General features: G+C 36.3%; 1 protein-coding gene across 1 annotated transcript in view; it reads right to left on the bottom strand.

Moving 5' to 3' along the window:
* Window positions 1-24,110, bottom strand: part of PIK3C2G (phosphatidylinositol-4-phosphate 3-kinase, catalytic subunit type 2 gamma) — a 276,367-nt gene that overhangs the window by 231,095 nt on the left and 21,162 nt on the right. Inside the window, exons 4-5 of the mRNA XM_014540168.1 lie at window positions 22,966-23,123; window positions 15,858-15,972 (exon numbers count right to left, since the gene is read on the bottom strand). Of these exons, the coding sequence (XP_014395654.1) occupies window positions 15,858-15,972; window positions 22,966-23,123 (273 nt within the window). The remainder of the gene's footprint in view (window positions 1-15,857; window positions 15,973-22,965; window positions 23,124-24,110) is intronic.

Below are 24,110 nucleotides of genomic sequence, written 5' to 3' on the forward strand. Positions count from 1 at the left end.
TTCTCTCTCTCTCTCTCTCTCTCTCTCTCTCTCTCTCTCTCTCTCTTTCTTTCTTTCTTCCTTTCTTTTTGATGCTTGCTTGATTTCCCCTGTGTGTGTAAATATTTATTGCTCATAATGTAAATCTGATTCCTTTTCAGTGAAGGGCTTTTACTATATGATCTCTTCTACAGCTTTGAATTTCTATATCTCTAGTGACTTTGAGTCATTAAAAAGGGTAAATTGTGCTAATGTACTTTGCTTAAGAATCTTGGTTATATGAAGGATTTCAGGAGAAACAAATATAATATTAAAAATCTGGGGCACTTAAGGTGATATATTCATTTATTTTGAAAATTTACTAAATATTTGGGACCACCTATTTCCAACAATGTCAGACAAATAAAACATTATTATGTTGATATGTATTAAATTCTCTGTAAATGTTTTTTTATTTTTACAATGACTACATTTTTAAGAAAACCCAACAACCTATCCACTTAGCCAAATGGTGAAAGTATACATAACATGTTCCATGCCCCATTACCATTTCTCCTATTAGTCTAAACTGGATTTCTGTCCCAGTCTATCCATCGTGCTCCTATCTTGTTCCTTGAGTTATTTCTACTGCTAGTCTAAACATATGGCAAGGCCTGTGTATTCCCTGAGTTCCTGAAATCGTTCACTCCTGGATTTCTCCTCGCAGAAGTTCTGCCCCAATGGTCATTTTCATATTCTATCACATATAATCAACCTCCTCTCCTTTTACCTCCCCCCAACCCCTCGCACCTTAACTCCTCCTTCCTCCCTTAGATTTCTCTTCCAATTCTGAGAAGCAATTAATACTATCAACCTAACTTGCTCTCTCAGCGTTGAAGGTTGGCCCTGACCCTAGTCCAATGAATTCAACTTTAGATATGGCTACTGATTTCTCAAACTGACTTTCTTTTACCCACCAGGTAAAACATATGTCCAGTAAATATGAATTTCAAATAATAATGAATGATTTTTTAGTATTATTGTCTCATGTAATATTTGATGTGTACTTATATTAAGAATTAAAAAATAGTTTTTTTGAAATTAAAATTAACTAACCATCCTGTATTATTATTTCCCAAATCTTCCAATTCTACCCCTTTCTAAAAGGAAAGTAGTTCTTTCCTTATTTGCCTGTGTGTGGGGCGGGGGTGGGGGGGGGTAGGGACTGGTAATTATCAGATAGATATTTGGTAATTATTAAATTTTAGAAGGATTTTACCTTTGTAATTTTTCTCATTTGAATTGTACTAAACTAGACAAAACAAAACAAAACAAATAAGACAAATTTTCTTTCTCTTTTTATTTATTTATTTTTTAAAAAATATATTTTATTGATTTTTTACAGAAAGGAAGGGAGAGGGATAGAGAGTTAGAAACATCAATGAGAGAGAAACATTGATCAGCTGTCTCCTGCACACTCCCTACTGGGGATGTGCCCGCAATCAAGGTACATGCCCTTGACTGGAATCGAACCTGGGACCCTTGAGTCTGCAGGCTGATGCTCTATCCACTGAGCCAAACCAGTTAGGGCTCTCTTTTTTTATTTTTTAGGCTAAGCAAACATATATATATTTCTGTTAAAAATGAGATTGTTTTATTTCAATTTAGCTAAATTTTCTTAAGTCATTTTCTGACTTTGCCTCTTAATCAGAAAATTTAAGCTATTCGACTCATAACAATTCCTTCTCCTATGTTAATGTAGATTTATATTAGCAATATATATTTTAATTATTTTCCTTCATTTATTGGAATTGAGTCTTCTTGGAGACTCTCTACCTTTAGAAGATTGGGAGACAAATATATATTTAATCTTCCAGGGCTTACCTAATTTTTAAAATGTGGCATATCTTAATATTTTTATTCCAACACCAGTTTAATAATTATTTATAGCATATTCTCAAATAAAGCTTAGACTTGGTTCTATTCAGTTCTCTACAATTACCCTGAAATTTTCCAAGTAGAGATCATTTAAATTTTAGTTTCAGATTCTTTTATTACTTAACTGAAAAAAAATCAAGAAAAGTAGTAAATTGGTTGATCAAAAAGTTAGAGATAGAAATGATAAAAACAACATATATCTAAAAACATTTTATCTTTAAACAAAATACCAACACAGCCTCTCAATAGCCAAAGTTTCTATATTAGAAAAAAGAAGGCCTTTGATATAGGTCTGTTGATTAAAATTTTGTGTCTTATTTCTGGCAATTATCTCTTAATTTCCAGTTTTAACGAATCTATTTATTTTTAAATTTTATTTTTTTCAATTATAGTTGATATACAATATCATATTAGTTTCTCGCATACACCACAGCGATTAGACAACTCTACCACACCTTATGAAGTGATCCCAGCAGTAAGTATAGTACTCATCTGGCACCATACATAGTTGCATACTATTATTGACTATATTTAACATGCCACACTTTACAACCCTGTGACTTTTTTCATAACTGGCAATTTGTATTTATCTCTTTCACCTTTTTCACCCATCCCCCAACCGCTCAAAGAGTTCAGCTTCTTTAATAACGAGAATATGCTTGGGCTGGAGGAACGACATGAATGGAGAACTGGTTTAGATTTTTATAATTTTTGTTCTAATCTTTTCAAGTGATTTTTTTGTTGTTTTTTGTTAATCCTCCCCTGAGGATATTTTTCCATTTATGTGTAGAAAGAGTGGAAGGAAGTGGGAGGATATTTTTCCATTGATTTTTAGAGAGAGGGAAATTCCCCTGAGGATATTTTTCCATTTATGTTTAGAAAGAGTGGAAGGAAGTGGGAGGATATTTTTTCCATTGATTTTTAGAGAGAGGGAAACATCAATGTGAGAGAGACATTAATTTGTTGCCTCCCCTTCGCACCCTGACTGGGGCTGAGAATCAAGCATGCAACCAAGGTACATGCCCTTGACCAGAATCAAACTCAGGATACTTCAGTCCGTGGGCTGATGCTTTATCCACTGAGCCAAACTGGCTAGAGCTCAATTGATTTCTTCCACATTTAATTCAGCAGTAAACATTTTGAATGATTACTCTTTATGAATGATCTTTAAAGAACTCAGCTTAATTATTTCATAACAACACTAACTTACTTATTTGCTCTTTATACTTATTTCGTTAATCTATCTGGGATGCATTTGTTGAGTAAAATTATATACAACCTCAATTTAAGACATTTCTTTCAACATAATATAAACTTCCTTATACATTCCTAATTAATATGAACATCTTTTCATCTCTGACCTATTTAACACATGACCAATTTTTATAAATAGCCCATCTGTTACTGGACTCTAAGCATTCCATTAATCCATCCATCTATTCTTGTGCCAATACCAAATTGCTTCAATTATTTAATTGTACAGCATATTTTGAAGTGTGAAAATAAGCGAAAGCCACCATTTGAAAATATATTATCTATTTTTGCACAATTTCACGTCAACAACAATTGTAGAATTAGTGTGCCAATATTAAAGAGAAAATGTTAATATTGTGTTGATTTATCTTTTATTTATGGAGTTATATGAGAAGAGTTGACATTTTGATAATATTAAATCTTCCTTCCAAGGTAAAGAATATTTCTACATGCACTCTGGTTCTCTTTTATGCCCTTTAGTAAAGTGTTAGTATTCTCCCAAGATGTTTTATAGATTCTGTTCTATTATCAATCAAAGATTTTTCCATGATATTTATTAGTTGGGTTTTGTATTCATTTTGCTTGTAGGATTCTGTTGTAATCCCTAAAGATTTGGTGCAATTTGCCTAAAACAAAATTTTCCATTCCCCACTGCTCATTGTTCTATTACACTGTTATACTTCTCCTTAAGCTAATTTTGAAATATTATCATTCCTTAGAAAATTGTCTGCTTTTTAGAAAACTGTCAAGTAAGTGTCCTGAGCCCCTCTTATTTTAACTATCTTTTGACATTTACCTGGGAACTCTGCAATCCCCATGCTATTGACCTTTATTGTTTTATCAAGATGTTTTTCATTAATATATTTTCCTGGTCATTTATTGAGAATTTTGGTGGGTTAGTGGGTAGATTTACGTTTTTGTTCTAACGTATGAATTCAGTCTTGAAAATATGTAATTATTATTTTATTGGGGGAGTATCATGTATAGTTTTGCATGGAGTGAGATCTCAAAAACTGGAAAGGAAGAATTATAGCATTGTTCTTGCCCACCTCCCTCATTTTGCAAAAAAGGACTCTGGTTTCAAAAAAATAAGACCATAGATTAGAACATAAATATTGGGAGTAAACACAACACACTTAAAAAATTATTTATAGATTCAAGCATTCATGCTATAATGTGGTGCAAGTTTCTCTTTATTAAAGGAGAGGTGAAGTGTTCTGCAAATTGTGAGCTAAAAATAACAGACCTCGTGGAAAATGAGATTTGGAGAGACCACTGAAATCAGTACAGGTCTCTAACCAAAGTGTGCGTGTGCACACACACACATACACACACACACACACACACTCATGCACAAATCTTAGTAAAAACACTAGCATTGTTTTAGAAGACACATCTAATTTCAAAAATGTAAAGAAATCTACACTAATAAAAGACAAACATGCAAATTAATCGTATCTTCGCTACGCCTTAAGCCACGCCCACCAGCCAATCAGAGCGACTATATGCATATTAACCCAACCAAGATGGCGGCCGGCAGCCACGGAGCTGGAGCAAACAGGAGGCTTGGTTACCCCAATGATGGAGGAAGCCAAGCTTCCCGCTTGCCACGGCCCTGGGAGCTCCACTCAAAGCCACAAAGTTTCAATTACAGAAGGTAAATAAACCCCAGATACCTGCTTTCAGCTGGCCGTGACCTTAGAGCTGAATTGAGCAGGAGGCTTCCCTCCTGCCCACCCTGGCCAGCTCTGAGCTCCTCTCAAGGATACAAAGTTTCAATTATAGAAGATAAATAATTCCCAGAATAAAAAGAAAAAAGAAAAAAAGGAGAGGCTGGGAGCTTCCGATGATGGGGAGCTTGGCCAGCCTGAAAACGGCCCTCAGCCCCTCACCCATACTGGCCAGCCACACCAGTGGGGACCCCCCCCCCTAAAGGGGGTGTGGCCAGCCTGAAAACAGCCATCAGCCCCTCCCCCAGGCTGGCCAAACCTCCATGGGGTGAGGGTCCCCACTGGGGGGGGCTTGACCAGCCTGCAAACAGCCATCAGCCCTTCACCCAGGCTGGCCAGGCACCCCAGGGGACTCCCACCCTGATCTGGGACACCCTTCAGGGAAAACCTGGCGGCCCCCACCCATGCACCAGGCCTCTATCCTATATAATAAAAGGGTAATATGCAAACTGACCCTAACAGCAGAATGACTGGGAATGACTGGTCACTATGAAACACACTGACCACCAGGGGCAGACACTCAATGCAGGAGCTGTCCCCTGGTGGTCAGTGCGCTCCCACAGGGGGAGCTCTGCTCAGCCACAAGCCAGGCTGATGGCTGCCAGTACAGCGGTGGTGGTGGGAGCCTCTCCCGCCTCCTCAGCAGCGCTAAGGATATCCGACTGCAGCTTAGGCCTGCTCCCCGCTGGCAAGTGGACATCCCCCGAGGGCTGCTGGGCTGCCAGAGGGATGTCTGACTGCCAGCTTGGGCCGGATCCCCCCGGGAGCAGGCCTAAGCTAGCAGGTGGACATCCTCCAAGGGGTCCCAGACTGCAAGAGGGCATAGGCTGGGCTGAGGGACCCCCCCAAATGCACAAATTTTTGTGCACCGGGCCTCTAGTATATAAAATAAAAAGGGTTGTAAAAATGTATTTAGCTTGGTGGAAGAGGATATAAGAAAGTTTTGATGCTGCCGAATGTAGAGACAACTGAAAAACACACAAATATTGTGCAGAATTCTGTAGTAAGCTTTTTCAAGACAGAGCTTGAGGCCAAGTTGAGAAAAAAATGCATGTTGGGTGATTGGTCACTTGTCACTGTTTGCAACACTGTCTCCCCCAGCAGCTTCCTGTGTACTTTGCATTAAACCACTGTTAATTAGTGGAGCAAAATATTAATATGCCAGACAAATTTCCATGTATTAAGTTGACTTCTATGAACAAACTGATTCACGTTACATTAATATGGTATATTGCAGAAGAGATTTCATTCGCTACATCATTTCTTCAGGCATCATGTTTAAAATACTATGTAGTCCTTTTTGTGTGTTAGCAATAACAAAAACTATTGCTAAGCCAGAATTGTCACTTAAGTCTTTGGTTACTTAAAGGGATACAGAGCCTCCAATAACATCACACTCTCTAAGATGTGTAAACTACTGTTCACCACTTTGCCATTACTCTATTTGGCAAGACCGCCATGCTGATGAATTTGTTTTTGATGATCCAAAGTTAGCCTCTCCAATATAATAACCACTAGACCATTGTGGCTACTGAGTACTTGCAATGTGCCTAGTTCGAATTAAGATGTGCTGTAACCACTGTATATATTATTGAGCGGGGGATAAGTAGTTTTTCTTCTCAATAAAATTAAGTATTTAATTTAGCTAATTTGAACAAATTGATTATTTTCAACACATTCAGAACACCCTAAGTATTTCAATAATATAATCTACAAAGTTATAACTGTCTAGACCAGCAGTTCTCAACCTGTGGGTCCCAACCCCTTTGGGGGTCAAACGACCCTTTCACAGGGGTTGCCTAAGACCATCAGAAAACACACATATAATTACATATTGTTTTTTTGATTAATCACTATGCTTTAATTATGTTCAATTTGTAACAATGAAATTGGGGGTCACCACAACATGAGGAACTGTATTAAAGGGTCACGCCATTAGGAAAGTTGAGAACCACTGGTCTAGACCTACTTTGAGCAAAGAAATACATTAAGGTATGTTTCTCTTTCATATGACTTTGCTCTTCCAATGATAAACTATTATCTTAAAATTTATATACTATAACCTAGCCTTTTCCTTACTCATAATTAATAGTCTTATTTTTACTTTGAATAAAAGGCAATTTAAATTTATAATAAAATCTTTAAAGAATAAATTAATGCAAATTATCACAGGATTAGCTAAAACATTTTTTTTAATAGTAAAAGTTTTCTTAAGAAGATTATTTTAAAATTCTAATTATATTTAATTCCTGAAGAGGACTATTTCACTCTAATCAATGGTATTCAACATTTTCTCTATTATGAAGGATCAGAAGACAGAAAAGAGACCCACAAGTAGACAGCCAGATCATACAAATCAATGCTGGTGATGAATAAAGAGGTAGATACTGTCTTCATAATTTAGGTTTAAGAATCTATATGACAATTTCAAAGGAAGATTATTAATGAGCATAGTTTTCCTTTTTATCTTCTTCTTCTGGGTTCTAAAATTCTTTGACAAAAGTCAATTAAAAAGTAAACAAAAGTTTTGTTTTGTTTATTTTTAAAAATCAAGGACATAAAACCTGGCCCTAACTATAAGCCCAAGCAGGATTTTCAAGGAAGATTATTCTGTTCCTCTAATTCTGCACTTGAGGTTTACTACTAACAACACATTCATAATTTACTCAGCAAAAGCTTTTAAGTGCAATAAATTTTATTGTTTCATATTGCAGCTGATAAGGACAATTATTTTTAAATTGAATTAGAGAGTAAGACCAACAGCAAGATTTTTGATAGAAGAAATTACTTAAATCACATAAGTTAGGAGTAAGAAACACAAAACCATGCACTCCTACTAAATGGGCTAGCTAATCTATATATATAAAAGCCTAAGTGACCGGCTGACTGTTTGACCTTCTGACTGGTAGCTATGATGTGCACTGACCACCAGGGGGCAGATGCTCCATGCAGGAGCTTCTTGGGTGACACACCCAGAACCAGAGAGGAGAGAGCCGGATTCCAGGGTGCATCACCCAAGAACCGCCCTCTTGCAATCTGGGACCCCTTGGGGGATGTTGGAGAGCCGGTTTAGGCCCAATCCCCACAGGCCAGGCCAAGGGAGGACCCCACTGCACAAATCCATGCACCGAGCCTCTAGCCCATTGGCTCCCCACTTTGGGTCTGGCTCCCCACCAGGCCTCTAACCCATTGCAGAGGTAGTGGGTCTGGCCCTTACAGAAACTTTTTGACTCGATTAGCTAAATGATGAGACGTGCAGTACCTACTGGCTGCAGCCCCAACCCATCCATTTAATATCGATTTCTAGTGGAGGCAGAAAATTTTCCCCCTACCACTTTCAGCTGGGCTTTTCTTCTTCCAGGTGGACAGTGACGCCAGCAGGCAACCTCTGGGGAGGGGAGGAGGCAAGGAGCATCTCAAGTGGGAAGAAGGAGGTTCCTGCCACCACAGCACTCTGCCTGGGTGGAAGGGCCTGGGTGGGTGCTGACAGTGAGCAGAGTCCTACCCTCAGCTGCTAGATTCCAGGCTAAGTAAATCCTGTTTGCTAAATAATTGCATTTTTCAGAAAAATGCCCACAAGTCGTCAGTTACTGCCAAACTTAGGGTAAAGTGAGATGAAAGAAGTGAGACAGATACAGAGAGAAAGTGACATAATATTGAGAAAAGAGAGGAGGGGTTTCTATTCCGGGGTGCGTTACCCGAGATCCACTCTCTCGCAATCTTGGACCCCTCAGGGGTTGTTGGAGAGCCAGTTTTGGCCCAATCCCCACAGGCCAGACAGAGGGATTCCACCAGTGCACGAATCCATGCACCGGGTCTCAAGATATAAAATTATGAAGTAGCATTAAACTTCATATATTATAAATATATTTATAAATAAAAAACTCATGAGATGGTTGCAAGTCCAGGTGAAGGTACGATTATTGTTACTCCTGGATGCAGAGCAGGATGCAGGGCCACCTTAGGAAACAGTCCAGTTGTCCTCTATTTGTCCTGCCCTCAAGTATGCCTCTGTAGAAGCCCAGTAGAGTGTCTACTGGATAAGATCATGGGAAATAGGGAAATGGAATTAAAAAGAACACTGCTACCATGGTAATTAATGTGGGGCATTAAAGACCAGAACATGAAGGAAGCTGTTAATATTTTTTGAATGAACAAAATGACTTCTGTTATTTCTCTATTTAATTTATTCTGACTTAATTTGGCTTTGCATGTCTTTCTTTATATCTCTGACAACTTTGTATTAAGCTACCATAAGCCTAGGAAAAAATTAGTGAATATTCTATTCTAATTCTTTAATTTACTCTTTGGTTATAATACATTGTTTAAAACTGTTTATAAAGCAGTTTTTGAGACTATATTTGATATAATATCTCATTTTTGAGAATAGTTATGCAAACATGATATAAATTTTTGTTATTGTGCTTATAGAAAAAATTAACCGGGAGAGGGAGAGGCAGAACAAAAGCCAGAGAGAGAGAGAGAGAGAAAATGTAATATTGTAATCGACAGAAAATTTTGTGATACTAAATTAAGATGAATGTTAAATAAGTTGCCATAACACTCTAGTTGATTTATCAAAGTGAATTTTGGCTTGCTAGGAACGTTATCTTTCTTACTTTTGCAATATGTCACAAACATGTAAGCTTGGTGCGTAGTCTATATTCTTAGTTCATTAATAGCCTCTAATATCTTGCTTCTTGAAATGTGAACAGAGGACCATGAATATCAGCATCACACAGAAACTTGTCAGGAATGTAGTCTTGTCTTGGGCCCCAGCCCAGACCAACTAAAAGAGAATGTTTTTTAACAAGTTCCTCAGGTGGCTAGTATACACATTTAAGTCTGAGAACACTGTTTTAACAAATCAATATAAATGTAAATAAATGTGTAGGTTGTGCCTATATATCTATTTACCTACCGACCTATCATCATCATATTTACTTATATTAGCTCCCTTTTCAAGATTTTATGTACTTACTAAACTTAGTAAAAAAAGAAAGAAAGAAAAATATGACTTAAGGAAGAAGTGAAAAATAGAGCATTACAAGTATACCATTGTCAAAATTGTAAAACATATCCTGACCATTGACATTTTAACTGTTTAGCTACTTCCTCAAAACTTGATTAATTTGATTGATTCAGAAAGTAGTTACTTATTGTGACTATTTTTTTCTTGAGTTTTTAAAAATTTAAATTCTTTATTTTTTAAAGTACTACCTGAGTCTCCTTTTCCCCCCATTGACCTCTCCCTGGCTGCTCCCACCCAACAGAACATGCCCTCACCCCCCTACTGTCTTTGTCCATCGGTTATGCTCATATGATGCATATAAGTCCTTTGGTTCATTTCTTAGCACCTCACCCCCTACCTTCCCTTATAGGTTGGACAGTCTGTTCGATGTTTCTATGTTTCTGATTCTATTTTTGTTCATCAGTTTATGTTGTTCATTGTATTCCACAAATGAGTGAGATCATGTGATATTTATCTTTCTCTGACTGGCTTATATTGCTTAGCATAATGCTCTCCAGTTCCATCCATACTGTTGCAAATGATAAAAATTCATTGTTTTTTCACAGCAGCATAGATGTACCACAGTTTTCTAACCCACTCATCTGCTGATGGGCACTTAGGCTGTTTCCAAATCTTAGCTATTGTAAATTGTGCTGCTATGAACATAGGGGTGCATATATCCTTTCTGATTGGTGTTTCTGGTTTCTTGGGATATATTCCTAGAAGTGGGATCACTGGGTCAAATGCACTTGTGGTTGTTGATTTGTTGATGATAGCCATTCTGACAGGTGTGAGCCGGTACCTCATTGTCATTTTGATTTGCATCTCTAGGATATTTAGTGACTTTGAGCAAGTTTTCGTATGTCTCTTGGCCTTCTGTATGTCCTTTTTTGAAAAGTGTCTACTTAGGTCCTTTGCCAATTTTTTTTTATTGGGTTATCTTCCTTTTGTTAAGTTGTATGAGTTCCCTATAAATGTTGGAGATTAAACCCTTATCAGAGATAACATTGGCAAATATATTCTTCCATGCAGTGGGCTTTCTTGTTTTGTTGATGGTTTCTTTTGCTGTGCAGAAGCTTTTTATTTTGATGTAGTCCCATTTGTTTATTTTCTCCTGAGTTTCCATTACCCTAGGAGCTGTATCAGTAAAGATATTGCTACAACATATGTCTGCTATTTTGCTGCCTATGATTCTTCTAAGATTTTTATTGTGACTATTTTAAAAGAAAACTCTACCATCTGGATGACACAAAGGAGTTTAAATTTGAAGGATTTAAACTTATCTAATCCAAAATAAATGAGAAACTGCAAAAAAGTAGCAACTAAATATTATGCATCTCTTTCTAAAACAGGACAGATGAAGAAGCATAGTTCTGATGATACAAGAAAAGCTTAAAATGAAAAATCTTTCTACATCATATTATAAAAGTAACAGTATTTTTTGTGTGAAAGAGATATCTTTCTACTTAGTTCATTATATTTTAACAACTATATATTTTTAATTTATTAAGTCCAACACTGTACAGGAACTCAAAGCAATCCATACATAATGAAAAAAACCACTAGAGCTTAATAAATTTTTTACATTTGGAATTAAAAATTACTAAACAGTAATTCTAAAGCCCATTTATAAAGTAGAAATATGTATTAATAATTTAATTTTTAAAAGGTCAATAAACTGAAGTCAAAGTGAAACCGAAATGTGGATGTTTGAGTTTAAGTTCATTGTCTCTCGAAATCAAAGAATGAAGTCGTGGACAAAAATGGTTAATGGAGGCAAAGTTTATTGAGAGCATCATGCGAATTAAAGTATATTAGTCCACGTGTAGAGTCCCACATGGCCATAAGCCACATGTGCACAGAGATGTGCTCCCTCCGCCACAGGAACATCAGGAAACATTGTGTTCCCAGGGTAAAGAGGGAGGGCAAGAGGAAGGACATGTCTTTTAATTTAGGGGGTGGATACAGCCTTGCTAGTTCCTAATTGGTCTTTTCAAAGAATTCAGCTGTAGGGCAGTGCGGCTATAGGGTTAAGCCTTGGACTGACCTGTTGGCAAAGCCACAAACAAGTCCCAGCTTAGAGGGCACAGTCCCCTTAGCATAATTAAGCTTGACCTTATGACGCTCCCTAGATCTTATCTGGGTAGCTAATGGGCTGTGGGAGGTGCAGCAAGTGCTGCCAAAGCAAGTGAAACTCAGGAGAACATTGTAACTATGGTGACCACTACCTTGTTTACCTCTGGCTATAAAATAAAGGCTCAGCTTGCCTCTGGATCTCTCTCTGTGGCCTCAGCCAGGCACAGGAAGATCCACCTAGACCCAGCTTATTCTCTTTGTCATTTCTCCATCCTTCACCACCCTCACTCAGGCTTGTGGAACCCTTCGCTGAGCTGGCTCGGCACATTCAGCCTTATTCATTATTTGGATTAGTTACAGTATATGCCTCACTGTATTGTATTGGTTACCTGCAAGCTGCCTGTCTTAGCAACATTCATAAATTTTGAAGCTTATGTCTCTCGTGCCTGCCCTTCCTTCTCAGCCCCATTGGGATGTCTTAGTAACTCCACCTAGTTGGGTTCCCAGTTTTTATCCCCCCCACAAGGTCCCAGTCCCTGTATGTTTAGTTTCACTTTGCCTCCTCAAAACGGGTTAACTCATTTCTGCAAAGCAACAGTGATAGGGAGTAGCATTATCAATAGAGGATAGAATTTGTTTGATACTATTTATTTGCTTAAACAGTCTCAAAATTCCAAAAACAAATTAATTTTTGTTTAATCAGAAACTGTAAATGACATTGAAAGTCCACTTTTAGTGATTATAATTTACCTTTATTTGGGTCAAACTATTTCTAAACATTTCCTGATTATAGATTTTTTTAAAAATTAAATGTCAGAAAATGAGTGTTCTGTAAGTTGTTTTTTTCTTGTGTTTGACCTAAATGCTATATGTTGAATTACAAACCCATGTTTAATGCACAAATATATGATCATTATCCCCAATGAAGCATATATTGGGGTGACTTTTGTTTTCAAGTTAGCATTTGTCATGATTGGAGGCTTTGCTATAGACTGGAAAGACTGTAGGCTTCAGACCCAAATAAACCCATGCTATCCTGACTGTTGCTTCCAAATTTTATAACATTTAGTAAGTCATTTAATTTCTCTTAGTCTCAATTTTCCCATCTTTAAAATGGGAATAATCATGCTTTTCTTATTTGAGAATGAATGGTGCTAAATATGAAAATTCTAACTCATAAAAAGCTTTCAGCAGTGAAGTAGATTCTGTTATTGTTATTATTATTATTATTATTACGAATATTATCATCTCCATGCCACTTCCTTAAGCATCCCTACTTTTATCAGAGTTCCAGTTTTCCAAAAGCAAAGTTGTCTCTCAAGGTATTAAAATTTTAAAATTCATATTCACCTGAACACCTATTGGTCTTTCTAACCCCTTCATCTGACTTCTTGATACCACCCTCTGTTATTTCCTCATGGAATATGATTCACCATTGATCTGTTCTGTGCCTTCTATCCTTTTCTCTCCATTAGATTTCCCCTCAACCCATATATATTATAAGATAGCTCTTATCCACATTCCAAAACAAACTAAAAAGTCTGAAAAATTAGATACTAAAAAAATAGTAATGGATATTCTACTTATTAAAATCAGTATATATAGGCTGTTGTTCTCAAATAGTAAGCAAGTCCTAGATATATACATATCTTTAAATTTCCATTAGGGAATAAATTACTATAATTAATCTAAACTAATACTTGGCAACATTCCTATTTTAATAAAACCCAGGTAAATGAATTTTTAATAGAAATAAATGACAATGAAAACAGTTTAGAAATCTATTATGTTCATATTAGCAAGGAAAAAAAGAGTAGAATGATATGAACAACATTTTCAGCAGTCAACAATTGAGCTATCTATTTATATATGACTTATCCTTTAAAACAGTAATTCAGTCAAGGTCCATTATAAAAGTTCTCCACATTAGACTTTTCCAAATTTCTATTCTTCAATTCTTTTGCTTTTGGAATAATGCTTCCTACTGATGATATTAAATAAATATATTTAATAAAATTTCTTGTTTTTTACATCAAATGTTTGACATCAGCCAGATTTACATTTGGAGATGTACATTCAGAAGGTGAATTTTAATGAGTACTCAGTATAAGATTGTGTTACTGAAGTGTTTCTCCTTGCTCATTGGATACATTGTCAAAAATATGTTGATGGAAGGAGCAATTTAATCACTGAGTGTTGTCAATCTTTGGATACTCATAGAAACACAAAGGGGAAATGTAAATGGCATTCTACCTTATTAAACATTTTATTCTTTATTTCTTTCCTGCTTAGAATGACTATGCAATACCATCAGATGAATATTTTCTTTCTTATAGTTGTACTAGAGGCCTGGTGCACGGATTCATGCACTGGTGGGGTCTCTTGGCCTTGCCTGCACCATCTCACAATCTGGGACCCTTTGGGGTATGTCAGATTGCCAGTTTCCACCCGATCCACACAAGCCAGGCCGAGGGACTTCACCAGTGCATGAATCCGTGCACTGGGCCTCTAGCATGCATATAAGATCTTTGGTTAATCTCTTCCCACCCTACCCTTCCCCCCTTCCCTCTGAGATTCATCAGTCTGTTCCATGTTGCCATGCCTGTGCGTTGAGCATCTGCCCTCTGGTGGTCAATGTACTGGTCAAATGGTCGAACGATCACTTAGGCAAATATAATATTTTCAAGGTTTGTCTTCAAGGTATTTTATGACAATAGTTATTGTGGCACATTAAGAGAAGGTGATTTTTTCTACCAAATAAGTATTTGCATTTGACATACATGAGAACAGGCTTTTCTTGTTGTTTTAAAAGCTCCCTGAATAAAGAATAAAGAAGGTATTATAAAACTTACTATTTTGGGGAAATATCATTTGGAAAAATTTATTTACCTGGGTTTTATTACAATAAGAAAGTTGATGATATTAATATAGATTAATTATAGTAATTTTTCCCTAATGGAAATTGAAGGATATGCTTACTATATGAGTATATCAGCCTATGTATGTATTGATATAATTTATTTTAATAAGCAGAATGTTCATTATTATTCTTTATAATATCTAAATCACTCAGATTTTTTAAGTTGAATTTATTGGGGTAACACTGGCTAACAAAATTATACAAGTTTCAGGTGCACATTTCTAAAGAACATTATTTGTACACTGTGTTGTATGTTCACCACCCCAAGTCAAGTCTTAATATACTCATACTCAAACCCTATGTGATTTAAAAAAATCAGTATTTAACCCTAGCCAGTTTTACTCAGTGGATAGAGGATAGGCTTGTGGACCAAAGGGTCCCAGGTTTGATTCCCATCAAGGGCATGTACTTCAATTTCAGGCTCCTCCCTGGCGTGGGCCTTGGAGTCAGGGGCATGCAGGAGGCAACCAATCAATGTGTTTCTCTCACAAAATAAAAAATAATAAAATAGTTTTAAAAATCAGTATTTAATCAACACTCTAATATTATTCTAAATTTTAAAATTACTTATTACAAAATAATTTATTTTTAAAATGGTGACAAGTGCTAATAAGCTTATTATAGATTAGGTGACTTGGTTTGCTCAGGATTTTCTTGATGTCAAACCTCAAAGTCTCATGTTCTGGGAACCCCCTAAGTCCTAGAAAAGCTGAGATGGGTGGTCACCCTAGTCACAGGTCAATTAAATAAATGTTGCCAAAAGCACACAAAATACAAACTAAAACCAAGAGTTAGACTGTGAATATGATTTGTAAAATTTTAAATTCACCTTAAAGGGTAAAACAATTAATTTAATTATTCTGATTAGGAGAGAGTAGTGCTACACAAAGTCTGATTAAAGGGAAAAAAGTCAGCGCTGCTTAACATAGCTTATAACAATGAGCAAAATTTACTTTAATCAGATACTTACTTCTGTAAAAATTCTTCATAGCCACATATACTTAGAAGATAATCTTTGTGGAATAACTGGTCATTTGTCCAAAAATGCAGAATTTCTGCAATTAGGTCTTTGACAAGATAATTAGCTAAAAACAAAGGTGAATAATAAAGTTAATTAGCTTATATATATTGGCTAAGAAAAAGTTTATAAACACAAAAAATGATATACAAATTATGATGGAACTGTCTATTTCCATCAAGAAACATTAAAATGAGATTTATTAGTTTAGTTTGATGTGGAGATGTTTTTGAAAAAATTGTATTTTGTTTGATTAATCTATCTTCATAGTATATAATAGAGCAAGGTATCTCATTCCTGATATCAAAATCTTTGGTACATTGTAGGTGTGCATAAAAATATTCTACTGTAACTACCCTTAGGGACTTCAGAGATCCCAATAAGATCACATAGTGATAAGTGGCAATCCAAGAGTCTAAATTAAATCTGTCAATTCCAATTCTTTTTTTAAAATTATTTTTATTGATTTCAGAGAGGAAGGGAGAGGGAGAGAGAGATATAAACATAAATGAGGAGAGGGGATCATTGATTGGCTGCCTCCTGCATGCCTCACAGTGGGGATTGAACCTGCAACCCTGGCCAGGAATCAAACTGTGACCTCCTGGTTCATAGGTCTACACTCAAACTGAACCATGCCTGTCAGGCTCTGTTAGAAGTCTTACTGATTCTAACTCTCTAAAGCTGATTTTTCTTCCTTTCCCAAGTAGGAGCTACTCAAGGTTCTGCTTTGAACAACATTATAATAGCCTTAATGAACATGTATTTTCCTTCTCCACCTTTTCTGGAACTCAAAGTGTAAGCATACTACAATTTAAAGGCTTTTGTTTTCTCATATCTATATTCCATGATCTCCCCCCTAAGCTTTTACATGCATATGCCATTTAATAGTGGCCACAACCATGCTGCATGTTACAATATATGTCTATGAAATATGTTTCTAATTATAAATGATAAATAGTATGGGGCTCATATCTTGTCATAAATGATAATAGTTGAAAATTATACATATCCTATATAATAAAAGCTTAATATGCTGTGTCCAGTTGGCCAATCAGCCGTTCAACCAATCAAAGCGTAATATGCTAATGATATGCTAAGGCTGCTCAACTACTCGCTATGATGTGTACTGACCACCAGGGGGCAGATACTCCAACTGGTAGGTTAGCTTGCTGCTGGGGTCTGGTCATCAGGACTGAACAAGACTGGCCATACATACCCTGGAGCTCTCCAGCAGTCCCTCTGCAGCTGGCCAACCTCCCGCGTCCCTCCCTGGCCCCAATCGTGCACCGGTGGGGTAGATATTTATAGGTATCTACCTCTATCTCTTTCTCTATCATATATCTATATCATATATCAGATATCTGTATCTGTATCTATCTGTATCTGTATCTATATCTGTATCTCTATCTATCTCTACCTATCTATCATCAATATCTAGCTATGTCATTTCCATGCTTTGAATGTGACCTTATGGTCTCAATCAATGTAAGCACGTGCAATAGGCTATACTGATGAACTTTAGCCAGTGAGAATTTGAGCAGCCTATTGCAAACACTCAATTGCATTCCTCGGAGTAGTGTTTTGTTAACAATTATATGTTTACTTTGCTGTGGTTTCTTTTACTGTCACAACTTTGAGTTTGTAAGGAAAAAACTGGCTACTGTGCAAATTATACTGCTGGACCTGTCACAACGAAAAAAAGAAAGGATATAATGATTGATTTTAATATAATACATTTTTATGGTAGATTAAGACATTATTAAAGAAATGGTTGGACAAACAAATGGTAAAGATAACCAGGGAATTATGGATTGTGGAAATGCTTTGACATGGGAGAGAATATCTTAAACATACTGCTTGTTGGGAGTATTGACTGAAATAGTATGAATTGAAGCTAGAAAAAGTTATGGCCCCAGGCAAAACATGACTATAAGGGCTTTGACTAGTAGGGGAGAGCATTAGCCAGTCTATGACACAGGAAAACATCTTCAAAGACAGCAGTTCACTTTAATTAACTTCACTTCCATTTCCATGACTGCATCCCTGTGCTACACCGGGCATACATGAATTTCTTACTTCCACTACAGTCATCTTTCACTTACATCAAAGACTTCATAACCCAGTTTCCAGCTATTATTCCTCTCCTGTTCTTTGCTTTGATATCTCTTAGTACCAGATTCATGTTACTCTAGATGTTTTATTATTACTTCAAGTTCGGTATATCTAAACCTGAATTATCACCTTTCTTTTTGCAGCCAACCATTAAGTATGTGAGTTAAACTTCTCATCCATTTTGTAAGCCAACAAGAATTATGACTTTTTAAAAGTAGATTTTATACCTGTACCTTCATTTTGGCAGCTAACAGAATCCTTTTCCCACTTCTTGTAGACTCCCACTCCATGCAATTCTCCTCAATCTGTTGACCATATTGGAAAGGCTAAGGCCCATTTGAGATTCTTTAATTATAGTACTCTGCACCTTAAATATAATTTTTATGCGTTCTCCTCTATTCCTTTACACCTTTTTGAGATGTAAAGTATCACTGCCTTTTACTAAATCTTACTTCTTCACTGTTATCTCTCCTACACTGGGCTCCAGTTGCATCAATTAAAGGCCCTCTTTTTTACATATTGCATATCCCCCCCATCCCCGCCCCCGTGAAAATTGAAATTAAGTGGGGCCATTTTAAAATAGATCCTGAAATGACACTCCAGAAGTGCCTTGCATGTTTTGCTTCTTGAAAGTTTGAACTGTTTGGGCTGGGCCAGACCTTGAAATTAGGCTAACACCAAGATTGTTTTGCAAGCAATTTTTGGTAAAGCCATCAGAAGAGCAGACATTCTGACCACAAGGACTGATGACTATGGACTCTCTACTGCAGATAGAACCAGTAGCCAATCCTATAAAGTTCAAGAGTAACCCAGATTCACAGTAGCAATAGAAATTCTTCTTTTTCTTGTAATTATTCCTTTTCTCAGAAAAGCTCCCTTCCTTCATACTGTAATCAGCACACTACTCTTTCTGAATCTGTTTCTCAAATTACCTTTCTTTGATCCCAAACACAGGTTGTGGCTACAGTTGTTTATATGAAAAAATACTGCAATAATTATAAAATAATAGTACAAGAATGAACTATGTTTTGTGTACTCACAACTATAAACCTACTTTTTTTCCCACCCTTAAAACATTATTGTCTCTCATTTTGGCTTTTGAATTTTAAGTTAACATTCTAATCTAACTCTCCTTTGATTCAGATGTATAAAATAAGTTGCAAGACTGTCATTCTCAAAAGCTTTTTCTCATTCCGTTGAGATTTTTGTTTCCCTGCAATTGCTGTCAGTTTGGCTCAAATAAACTTATAAAAATTATCTACACATTTAGATGTTGCTTACATCAACAATACACTATTCGGACTTTTGTTCTTTACAGAACATCTGTATTACTAGTAAGCCACTAATATAAAGTTGTGAAGGGACTGCAGTTGAAGGGGTTCAGTACAAGCCTCCCCAAGATGTGCTACTTTGGCATGTGGATTATTTTGAGCTGAAGGCAATCCAGACCCTGTGGGCTCATGAGAAACTTTTATCTCCCCTAAAATCATTGAAATTTGGGCCTTGTCCATAATGAGAGTTAGATTTGGGCCAGGTAAAACTTTTGATGACCTATGTATATGATAGGGCAACCATATTAACTCTTCATCTACTGGCTTTATTGCCCTGTGAAAGACCTTCCTCTCCTCTGAAGCCCCAAGTACCTTACCTCATCCTTAGCTCAGAATACCATATATACCTCATTTTAACTTTCTGTCTCTGAACCTATTGAGGAGATAGAGGGAAGCTAGGTAGTCAGGAATGGGGACCCTGTGAGGGACGAGGAAGTAAAACTTGGGACCCAGTTAGGTGAAATTACTAAGACAACCCAGCTGGGCATGGAAAGAAGGGCACACATGAGAAAAACTTTAAAAGACAAACTTTAAAATGTATGGATTATTGCTAAAACAGGCAGATTGCAGATAACCAATCACAAAGCAATAGGCATATAAAGCAATCCCAAGGATGTTGCTAAGGCAGAATTCTTTGAAAGAACCAATCAGGAGCTAGCAAGACTGCATCCACCCCCTAAATCAGCGGTTCTACACATTTGGTCGCAACAACCCTTTCACAGGGGTTGCCTAAGACCATCGGAAAACACATATATAATTACATATTGTTTTTGTGTTTAATCACTATGCTTTAATTATGTTCAATTTGTAACAATGAAATTGGGGGTCACCACAACATGAGGAACTGTATTAAAGGGTCGCGGCATTAGGAAGGTTGAGAACCACTGCCCTAAATTAAAAAGTGCCCACTTCCTCTCATGGGCTCTCTCTCCTCCTCCCTACACTCAGTGGATTCCTGACATTCCTGTGGCAAGGGAACACGTCCCTTGCGCTCACATGGCTTGTGGCCATGTGGGACTCTACACATGGACTAATAGACGTTAACACCCAACTATAACATGGAACAGAAGCTCTGGACACTGTCCTGCTCCTGGAACCCTAGCTGCACCTTTCCCAGGACTGGCTGCTCTCAATAAACTTTGCCTCTGTTAACTGTTTTTGTCCATGACTTTGTTCTTCAATTTCTTGAGACAGTGAACTCAACTCAAATCTCACATTTTTGTTTCACTATCATGTATGTGGGGGTCTCTGACTCTCATGTATTTGGAGGTCCTATATGTACATGTCATTAAATTTGGTCACTTTTTCTTATTAATCTTTTACATTGATTTTATTATTAGACCAGCAAAAAACCTAGAAGGGTAGAGGAAAATTTCTTCCTCTCCCACACAGTTTTAGCCATCAAGATTATTTTAAAGTGAAGACATTTGAAATATTATTTGAACTTTTCTTATCTGACTAACGCAGGGAAAAATAGATTCCTTAAGCTACCGTTTTTCATTCTGAGCTAGTTTCCTGCAAATTCCAGGAAGCAGGAAGGAGACAGACTGCCTATCTATTAGTATAAGAAAGCAATATAACTCTCCATACTTTTCTATTCAAACTCTAAAGTTCCCCTTCATTCATCCCAAACACTTTTACATTAAATGAGTATAAAAACCTTTACCTCTGGGTATTCAGCAGGTAAATTATTACTGAGTAACTTTTATGCAAACGTAAATAAGCCTTGTCTTTTCTTGTTAATTTTTTTATTGTCAGTTAAGTCACAGTACCTGTCCCCCTTCAAATGTAAATAGAAAGAGAATGGCATAGGCTGGCTACACTGCATATTTTAATGAATGTGTTCTTTCTCCTCCTTTCTTCTCTACTTCATCCCTTCCTTCTTTTCCTCCTTTTTCTTATAAATACTTTTAATATTCTTGGGGACACAGACATCCTCTTTACCGTTATACATCTCTAACAGTAAACACAACAATCTAATCACTTTACTGAAACTTTTCATAAAAATAAAAATGGACTTTGCTGGTGTGGAGGTTGGTTGGAGCATCCTCCCATGCACAGAAGGGTCAAAGGGTCACAAGTTCAATTCCTGGTCAGGGTAAGGGTGGTAATCAATCAATGTTTCTCTCCCTCTCCCTTTCTCTCTCAAACCAATAAAAAAAGATATTTTTAAAAAATGTTTAAAATTAAAATAAAAGTAAAAAATGAGCTGTGGAATTGACATCAATCAATGTTTCTCTCTCCTCTCCCTTTCTCTCTCAAATCAATAAAAAAGATATTTTTAAAAAGTGTTTAAAATTAAAATAAAAGTAAAAAATGAGCTGTGGCTTGCTCAACAAAGAGATATCTTGGATGCGTGGTGGGTGGGGAGGAGAGAATGTTAGAAATTAAATATTGTAAATTGGAAGAAGAGCATTGGTCTCCCTAGTTCACAATTATTCCCTTTCTGCAGTAACTGAAGCCAACATGACCCTAGCCACTCTGATTGGATCAAGTAGCAGAACCATTGATTTTGGCTATGCAATCAGAATCCTGCTTTTATAAATATGGAATTGGGTCCAATGGAGAGACTGAAATTTCTTTAGGTAGCTGGCCAAATAGCATTTAAGCTTGAGAGCTTGGCTTTACATATTTTCTGGAAAAGCAAGAGAAATGTGAAAGGCAATTATATAGAGAGGAAATGGGGGTGAGAGGCATACAGAAATTTTAGACTGCTTGTTTATCTGTATATTATCAAATTTTTGCTGAACTCCTACTCTTAAATTCTGTAATAAATCCCTCTATTCTTTAAAAATGCTTATTTTTTTCTGCCAAAGCCAGTAGAAGTTGGTTTCTGTTAGTTTCAAACCAGATGATCCTATTAATATTTGAACATATTGTTATATTTGTAGTCACCTGTATTCAGAGCCTTGACTGGAGTAAGAAAGAAAAGGCAAAAGAATAAAAGTAAAATAATCAATGAAAAAATATTTCTTGGGTCATTATTTCTCAAGAAACAATATTTGATATATAGAATCTTAGTAGCAACTACATTTTGTTCACATAATTAATATTGTTTTGCAAAATAGTTGACTATAAGTGAAATAATATAGTAGACCACTTTACAGACATTCTAAAACTTTAGAGAAATAAGAATTATCTGGTGAATTTAATGAAATACAGATCCTTAGGATCCATTCCAAGAGACTTTGAGTCAATTTGATTCAGTGATTATGTTGGGCTGTACAGAGCTAATATAGTTCTATGTATCAATGTATAGTCTTCCTCACAATTTATTTATATTTTAATTAAATAGTCATTTCTAATGCATTTTCATTCATATATATCTAGACTCTCTTTAAAATTGGTTTGTAATATGCTAAAAATTTACTATACTTGCCATTATTTTATAGAAGGAAAATAAGGTGTCCTAGACTGAGCTATGTGAAGAGAGGTCTCCAACACAATAGCTAAACAAATGTTAACAAAACGTTTCTAGTTGTTTTCCTCAAACTTCACTTCAGGGCAAAATACTACCTAATAATGCTGCACTTAATGATTTTCACTAGTGGACTCAAGGCTATGCAGCTTATTCCAGCTTTATGTAGATTTTTATGCTTATTTGCAAGGTTGCTTACCATGTGGCATAAAATGAAGTAGTTGTGTTGAGTCACCAATAAAAATATTTATACTAAACTTAGTATTACAAAAGAGTTGGTATGGAAATGCTGTAGTAGTGCTCCAGATCTTCCCCGAATTGGAATTGATGTCAGCTGCATGATATGTTTCTCTGATTCTGAAAAACATAGGTGAAAAAATTACTTAGGACAATATTATAAGAAACATCATGCAGAGTTTTCTATAGAAGATAAGAAATATGAAAACAAAAAGCAGCTGATTTGTGACACAGTACTATGAACTAGGCCAGATTGGTAAAAATTACAATTATACCAGAAACAACCCTAGAGGACTGTTGTTGAAGCTCTTTCACAAGCACCTTATGTGAAGCAATTAAGAATACATTGCCATTCATAAAACATAAAAATTCACTCTTTATATAATGATTCCTTGCTTTATTATCATTGCTTCTGAAGCCTGAACTCTTTGCTTTGGTTTTTGTTTATGTCTAACTTTTTTGAAGCTAGAAATCACTCATCTTAATATCATAATTTGGTAAACAAATTCTCTTGTTTATCAAATTGGTAAATGCCATTTGGGGCTGTCCACTTTTCTTAAATTTTTGGATTTTACACACCTTTGAATTTTACATAAATAATTGAACTCAAAAGTCATTGGTATATTCTGAACAATTACTTTTTGCTCAAATGAGCCAGAGAATTGAACAATAGCTTATCCTTGGAGCCAGAAGTCTTGAGTTTAATCCTGCTCTTCCATTTAGTAGTTTTATAGTCAGAGGCAAGTTATTTGACCAGTCTCATTGCACAACTAAGAATATTTATATCTATAGTGGTCCTCACTTTACCATGGTTTTGCTTTCTGTGCTTTTAACATCGTAATTAGCTAGTTAATAATTATAGGAAGAGAGTAAAGGGGAAGCCCGACATTATAAGCATGGTCATCTGGGCAGCTTCACCAGGAGGCTACAGCCTCACACTGCCCAGGAAACCACCCATCCATTCCCTGCAGATCACTAGAGGAAAGGATCAAACAAAAGGGGAGATGGGCACCTGCACAGGGAAGTTGGGATGATGTAGGGAAGGTGCTTGCCTGTCAGTCTAGCCTGGGGAACAATGGCTTGGTTAGGGGGTGGACCCCATCAAAA

This window comes from Myotis brandtii, unplaced genomic scaffold (genome assembly GCF_000412655.1).
Source record: "Myotis brandtii unplaced genomic scaffold, ASM41265v1 scaffold237, whole genome shotgun sequence".
In the NCBI taxonomy this organism is placed as follows: Eukaryota; Metazoa; Chordata; class Mammalia; order Chiroptera; family Vespertilionidae; genus Myotis; species Myotis brandtii.